The sequence below is a fragment of the Xyrauchen texanus genome, chromosome 22 (assembly GCF_025860055.1).
Source record: "Xyrauchen texanus isolate HMW12.3.18 chromosome 22, RBS_HiC_50CHRs, whole genome shotgun sequence".
Taxonomy (NCBI): Eukaryota; Metazoa; Chordata; class Actinopteri; order Cypriniformes; family Catostomidae; genus Xyrauchen; species Xyrauchen texanus.
Window position 1 is genome coordinate 36767705 of NC_068297.1, and position 7059 is coordinate 36774763.

At 42.7% G+C, this 7059-nt stretch overlaps 1 protein-coding gene across 5 annotated transcripts in view; it reads left to right on the forward strand.

Annotated features, from left to right (window-relative positions):
* kiz (kizuna centrosomal protein) overlaps window positions 1-2021 on the forward strand; it is a 93534-nt gene extending 91513 nt beyond the window's left edge. For 2 of the 5 annotated variants that reach the window (XM_052153245.1, XM_052153248.1), the window contains 2 exons: window positions 1130-1173; window positions 1661-2021. In XM_052153245.1, the coding sequence (XP_052009205.1) occupies window positions 1130-1173; window positions 1661-1819 (203 nt within the window). In that variant the 3' untranslated portion in view covers window positions 1820-2021. The remainder of the gene's footprint in view (window positions 1-1129; window positions 1174-1660) is intronic. The other 3 variants (XM_052153244.1, XM_052153247.1, XM_052153246.1) reach the window with 2 other exon arrangements.
* The last annotated feature ends 5038 nt before the right edge of the window (window positions 2022-7059 follow it).

Consider the following 7059-nt stretch of genomic DNA (forward strand, 5'->3'; position numbering starts at 1 on the left):
AGTGGGCAGTGTGTAAAATGTTAAAGGTCCACCCACTCTTATGTTCTTATGTTTCTGTTAATCAAAAATAGTGTGTCAAAATGAACTGTTTTCGTTTCTGCTCTAAAGTGATGTCACTTTAAAAAAACTTTTAGTAAATTTGGCCTCACCCACAACTGGTGATTGACTCCACCCTCCTCCCCTGAGTGATCTACAGTCCGCCATTTTTTCCACGCTGGAGCAGATACAGTGAGAAGAATAATGTCTCCGCTTAGTAAGCATCATTAGTGTTCTGTTGTTGGCTGTAAAAGTGAACATAAGAGTCTTCATGTACTCCCGGCATCAGAGCCACTGATGATGCAGTGGACAATCTGGACTGGTAATCTGGCACACCGGGCATTTTTCTCATGGGCCGACACACTTTGGGGCCTATCAGGGGCGGACTGGCCATTGGGAGAACCGAGTGAGCCGGTGGGTTGGCCGCAAAATGGGCCGAATAGTCCGCGATAAGCTAAAATTAGCCGCCTCGTTGTGCAGAACGCACCACAAAACGGTGCCGCGATATGCAGAGAAGGACAGCGAACACCGACCCAACCCCAACGATTTCTCTTCCCAGTCCAGCCCTGCCTCAACGCCGATATTTACGCTGTCAATCATATACGTAGGTTCTGATTTGTTGTTGCTGTAGTAACTGAAGCATGAGCTGTAAAGGCACAGCCCTCTTCCGGAAAGGGGACGGGGAGCAGCAGCTCATTTTCATTTAAAGAGACACAAAATCAGCGTGTTTGTGATTCCACCCAAAAGAGGCATTTATAACATGGTATAAAAAATTATCCATGGGGTTTTTTGAGCTGAAACGTCACAGACACACATTCTGGGGACACCTGAGACTTGTATTACATCTTGTAAAAAGGGGCATAATAGGTCTCTTTTAAGAAGAAAAAAGAATGTCAACGGCTTTGTTTTGGTAAGAGATGACTGTTTCTTTTGTTGTGGCTGAACTGTCATTGAAGAAGGAAATTACATTTCATGGTTAGAATATTTACAGAAATTTTGGTTTGTGCATTTTTATTTTTGGAAATAATTAATTGTTCAATTACAATATGTCCTAAAATGCAGTAGTCTCAATCTTGTTTTATTTTTCTCGCAGGAAGAGTGAAAAAGTCCAGTCATTCTCTGCTGTCCAGTCAAAGGGTAAGAACTTATTAAGGCATGTTAAAGCAATACAAATGGATCATTTTACAATTTGATACAATGTATAAATTAAATTAATAAATGTGATAATACCAGTGTATACATTAAATGCATGGCAAAGAATCACATTTAGATACTTCTTATATCTTATATGCTACTTAAATTTGCTATGTTAATATGTTAGACAACTATGTTAAATGTTTCTCTAATAGCAATATATAAGTGTGCATTGCTTACAGTTTTTGCAATATTGCAAAATAGTATTGTCTTGTCAAAGATAAATAAAAAAATATTATTATATATAATTTATAATTATATATTTACAATTTATATTATTATTATTTATTTTATTTTTGGATAAAGAGAAAACGTGAGGTATCCCAAAGGCTCAGTAATGATTTACTTGTTTTTGATCCTGCTAATGTGCAAATTATCCCCCCTACTTCAGAAGAATGTTAATGATGTATGTATATATTTTCGGTTTCAGCATTTTGGGGAGAATCAGATGACAGCAATTCTGAAATTGAAATGTCCTTGCATCCTCACTCCCACAACACCAGCAGCAATGAATTTGATGATTTTTATGATTAATGTTACTCTATTGAGAGTTCACACTGTCAAGTTATTGTTTTCATTGAGCAGTTAATGTGTTTGAAAGAGATGCCTTTCTATGATTAAAAAACAAACAAATATCTTCACAGAGGAATGACACAATAATAGTGATCCTCTTTATTGTGGCCAAAGACTGTGAATGGTTTCCAAAACATGTCGGTGTTAACCCTGCTTGAATCTCTTTTGTTGAACAACACTTGGATATGGTAGAAATAGATTAAACTTTGTTTTTAAAATGATTCCTTTGCACTGTGTTGAATATTAGGCATTTTAGAAGCTGCAGGTATCTGGCAGTGAGTTGGAGTAGAATGATCCGAGTCAACTCATATGAAAAGCCAGTGCACAGTGGCCACTCTGCATGCTGCTAAAACTCCTATGAACTCCCTCAAGTATTCCATGGCCCATTTAGGAGAACAAAACGCATCGTGCATCTCAATATAGAAACAGACGCTCTCTTCATTTGCGGTGGCATTAAAAACTTTTCGGCAGCTAAAAGCAACAGTGTCTCTCTGTCTGTTCTACAACGGCAGTATGCACTGTGCAAATCCACCTCTAAATTCACCTGTTTTTAAAGTAAGCAATTGTTGCTAAAATACTGCTAATAAAATATTGAGCATTACTACAATTATAGTTCCCCTTCTGTCCGGCTGGTGCTGGACGTGATTTGGGGATTTCAATGGGCACGGTCTTTCCGTGGACCTCCCGTTCCCCAGCATGCCCATTTGCCCCCGTCAAGCTCTGAGATGAGACCTGCTCGCCTTACGGCCATCTTAACATCTCTTTCAGAGCCCACGAGCAGGATAAGTCCTCGATCGCTGCATCTGAGAGCGCGCTTGCGATGTTGCATGCTGCCACCTTCAGGTCTGCTCGCCCAGTCTGAGGCAACGCAGTGCTGACCGCTATGCTTGCCCAGGCCAGCACGAGTGTCAGGTTGGACTGGAACACTCCCCTGAGCCATCGTGGCTAGATGATTGGTTCCTGGTCCCTTTTTTCATGGAAGTGCATGAAGAACTAACAAGGTTGTGGAGGACACCTTTTTCCCAGTTCATCCACTCTCACTACCCTCAATGGAGGCTGAACAGGCCGCCTCCGCTCTGTATGCCATGGCCATCCTGCAAGTACACCAGGCCAAATCACTGAAAGAGATGCACGTTGGTAGTCCTGATCCCGATGTGATGCAGGAGCTGCTCTCGGTGACCGACCTCACCCTCAGGGCCATGAAGGTCACGCCGCGAGCACTTGTGCAGGTGATGTCCACCTTGGTTGTTCAGGAGCGCCACCTATGGCTGGATCTGGTCGACATGAGGGACGCTGACATGGTTTGCTTTCTCAATGCGCCCATCTTCCAGATCATCCTATTCGGCGATACCGTCGAGGACTTTGCCCAGCGATTCACCAGACGCCCGCCCCGGTTTGGCGGTGTCCGCTTCACCTTGGTGCAGTGCGAGAATGCCGCCGCCCTGCGTGCGGAGATCACAACCCTCTTCTGGGCAAGGGTGCGATAGAGCCTGTCCCTCCATGAGGAAAGGGTTCCACAGCCCTTACTCGTGCCAAAGAAATGCGATGGGTTGTGGCCAATCTTGGACCTGCGAGTTCTGAACTGGGCCCTGTACATACTCCCGTTCAAGATGCTGACGAGCAATCAAGATTGGTTCGCGGCAGTAGACCTGAAGGATGCATACTTTCACGTCTTGGATTTACCTCATCACAGACCCTTCCTACGGTTTGCTTTCGATGGCGTATCAGTACAAGGTCCTCCCCTTCGGCCTATCCCTGTTCCCTCGCATCTTCACGAAGGTCACAGAGGCAGCTCTTGCTCCGTTAAGGGTAGTGGGTGTCCGCATACTCAACAACCTCAATGACTGGCTGATTCTAGCACACTCTCGAGAGTTGCTGTGTGCACACAGGGACCTGGTACTCAGGCACCTCAGCAGTTTAGGGCTTCGGGTCATCTTTTTTTTTCTCGGGAAAGAGTTAGACTTAGTCTCCATGATAGCGGTTAAGTCGGTGCTTAACTGCCTGAAGTCATTCAGGCGGAGTATGGCGGTCCCACTGAAACAGTTTCAGAGGCTCCTGGGGCATATTACGTCCTTGGCGACGGCCGCGCCGCTCAGGTTGAAGGTGTATATGGTCGCTGTAGCAGCACACCATGATGCAGTGGACGGTAAGTCCTTGAGGAAGCATGACCTGATCATCAGGGTCCTCAGAGGCAGCCAAGGTCTGAATCTTCCCCTCATAGGATCTCTCCGTGGTCCTCCTGGGCCTTTGGAGAGCCCTGTTTGAGCCGCTAGAGTCAGTTGAGCTGAAAGCCCTCTCCTTAAAGATGGCCCTCCTGATTGCACTCACCTCCATCAAGAGGGTTGGGGACCAGCAAGCGTTTTCTCTCAGGGACACTTGCCTGGAGTTCGGTCCAGTAGATTCTCACGTGATCCTGAGAATCCAACCGGGCTATGTGCCCAAGGTTCCCACGATCCCTTTTGAGGTCAGGTGGTGAGCCTGCAAACAAAGCTGCCCCGGAGGAGGCAGACCCAGCCTTATCGTTGCTCTGTCTGGTGCGTGCTTTGCGCACCTATTTGGATCCCACGCAGAGCTCTAGATGCTCTGAGCAGTTCTTTGTCTGCTCTGGCGGAGAGCAGAAAGGGAACGCTGTCTCCAAACAGAGGCTTGCCCATTGGATCATGAACGCCATCGTGCTCGCATACAAGGCCAGGTTGTGCCCGCCCATTTGTGAATACGAGCACACTCTACGAGGAGTCTGGCATCCATGTGGGCACTGGCCGGTGGCACCTCTCTAGCAGACATCTGCAGGGCAATGGTCTGGGCAACACCCAACACCTTTGAAACTTTTTGGCCTCTGGGTTGAGCCGGTTTCATCCCATACATTTTCAGGTACAAACAGGTAAGGTTATGGGACAGATGGATGCATTCCTCCCTAGCCCTGTGGCTTTCAAAATGGGTGGAGGAGTTCGCAGACAGACCCACTTATGCCTCCTACTCTCTACAGGACTTTCAAACACAACTGTCTGTCTTGTCATGGAAGTCGTAGCATTTTCAAATTACACGACGAATCAGCAATAGGGTGAACCTATTACAAGACATTTCAATATTGACGAATCCCTGATGACTCTACCTGGACTCCAAATTACGTTTCAAAACAGAGTATGCGTGAGAAGTGATAGGAGATTTGAAACCAAATGATGATCATGCGTTATGCATTTCAGAATATGATGTGTATGTTTTTAATCGCCTTTACATAATGTGTAAGAGCATCATATATTTTATTGGTTAAAATATGAAAAAGTACGTCCTACTGAAAAATCTACCTATTTGCTTACCTGACTGTCCAAGAGAATTGGCAATTTCTCTCCAACTCTTCTCTTTCTCCACCCGGTTGTGGCACAGTTCAGAGGAAACATAATTTGTATCATTGCATGCAATATTTCTGAAATTATATTATTCAAAATATTTTATTTTGTTTATAATGCATTAAATGGTCCTAATTTTGAATCTGGATGTGTTGTGGTAATTAGAAATTAACCAGAAAATTTTAATATAATCTTCATGCACAACAGAGTGCATGAATATTTATGGTGTTCAATTTTCAGAATATAATTTCATAATGATTTTTGTTATAAAGAACCTCACTGCTGTGGTTCTAGCTTATTTTAATGAGAATTGCCCTCCTATATCTATCCTATTACAAACAGGTACAAAATGTGACATTTTCTCATTTCAATTCATTTTGAAAGTTCGTTTAATAAGCCCATATTCTCGTTATTTTTAGACTCAAAATTATAGCTTAAAATTATGCATAATTGCAATAGGCATTGAAAAGAGCACTGATCAAGCAATATCATTACATTAATAGTGGTTATTTTTCCGAAACACTCAATCAGTAATAACAACTGCAACCCTTTTCCTAATGGACTAGAAAATTATATTACAAACTGAAATTGCTGTACACTGATATCCAGAACTATTTTCCCAACCATCAATAATCTACATCACCTGTGACTTGTACACAGCAGGGGGATGTCATTTTGTCTGTGACTTCAAGTTCATTTGGTTTCATTGTTGCAGTGGTATATTTAACATGCAAAAAGGCATGTAATCCTGTAATGATACAAAAGCTGTCTCAGTAGGAATCCATTAGTTAGTTTTTAGGTAAGTTTATGAGGCTGAACCTGCTAAAGTAGGACTCCACACTGACCGCGGTGATGCACGCACCAAAACGTGGCTGCATAATTTAAAACTGCTTAAAAGCTCCCATATAATATCTATGTTAAGGATCATGTCAACAGATAGTTGTATGGTGGATGAAGCTCTGTGAGTTACATTGTGTTAGTCCAACAACACAAAACAAGCTTGTTTTAAAGGAACTTCAGAGCTGTACAGCCCAAGGAAGTGATTTCCACAGACTTTGTATACAGCCCAAGGAAGTGATTTCAACAGACTTTGTATACTTATTCACAGGCAGAAAATATAAATTCAAAGAAGGACTTGTGAATGATGTCACATCAAATGAAATATTGAGAAAGATTACAAATAGAACAAAATTTTTCAAAAGAGACAGGGCTGATTTATGTGTTCACCTAAATCAGCGCACCCTCATAAGTGCACTATGTAACTTCATATACTGTATCAAGTATGCATTTTCTCTCACAGCATGGAAGGTCATTAAAGCATTCAGATGCTTCTAACTGAATCGTATTGTGCCTGATTTCAAGGCTCAGTTGGGATGTCCTTTTCTGAATCTCCATTTATTTGATAAATAAGTGTCAAATCTACATTCTTTTCCCTTTTTTCTTTTCTTTTTCTCCCCAATTTGGAATGCCCAATTCCCAATGCGCTCTATGTCCTCATGGTGGTGTAGTGACTCGCCAAACCCTATCTCATGAAAAGCTATACATAATTTACGAGGTGGCTATTTCGTGTGATGTTGCACGATTTTGTTTGTATAAACTAGTACAATTTGAGCAGGTGCAAATTCCCGGATGTCCAATGCGGAAGCACGAGTTTCATGAACGAGGCATTAAGGACATGCTTATTAAGATTATGCCCTAACCCAAACCCCTTATCTAAACTTAACCATTTAGTTGAGTGTGTAAACATGATAGGAAGCTATTGTGTGTGACAGAAGCAAGTAATTGTCATATATTAGATGTAAACGATGTCCAGCGACGTCATTGGCTGTAGTGAAAGTCGTGGGGATTAAAACGAGTGCAGTAGCACAATATCATACGAATTAGCCAAATTTAGAAAAGTCGTTTGAAT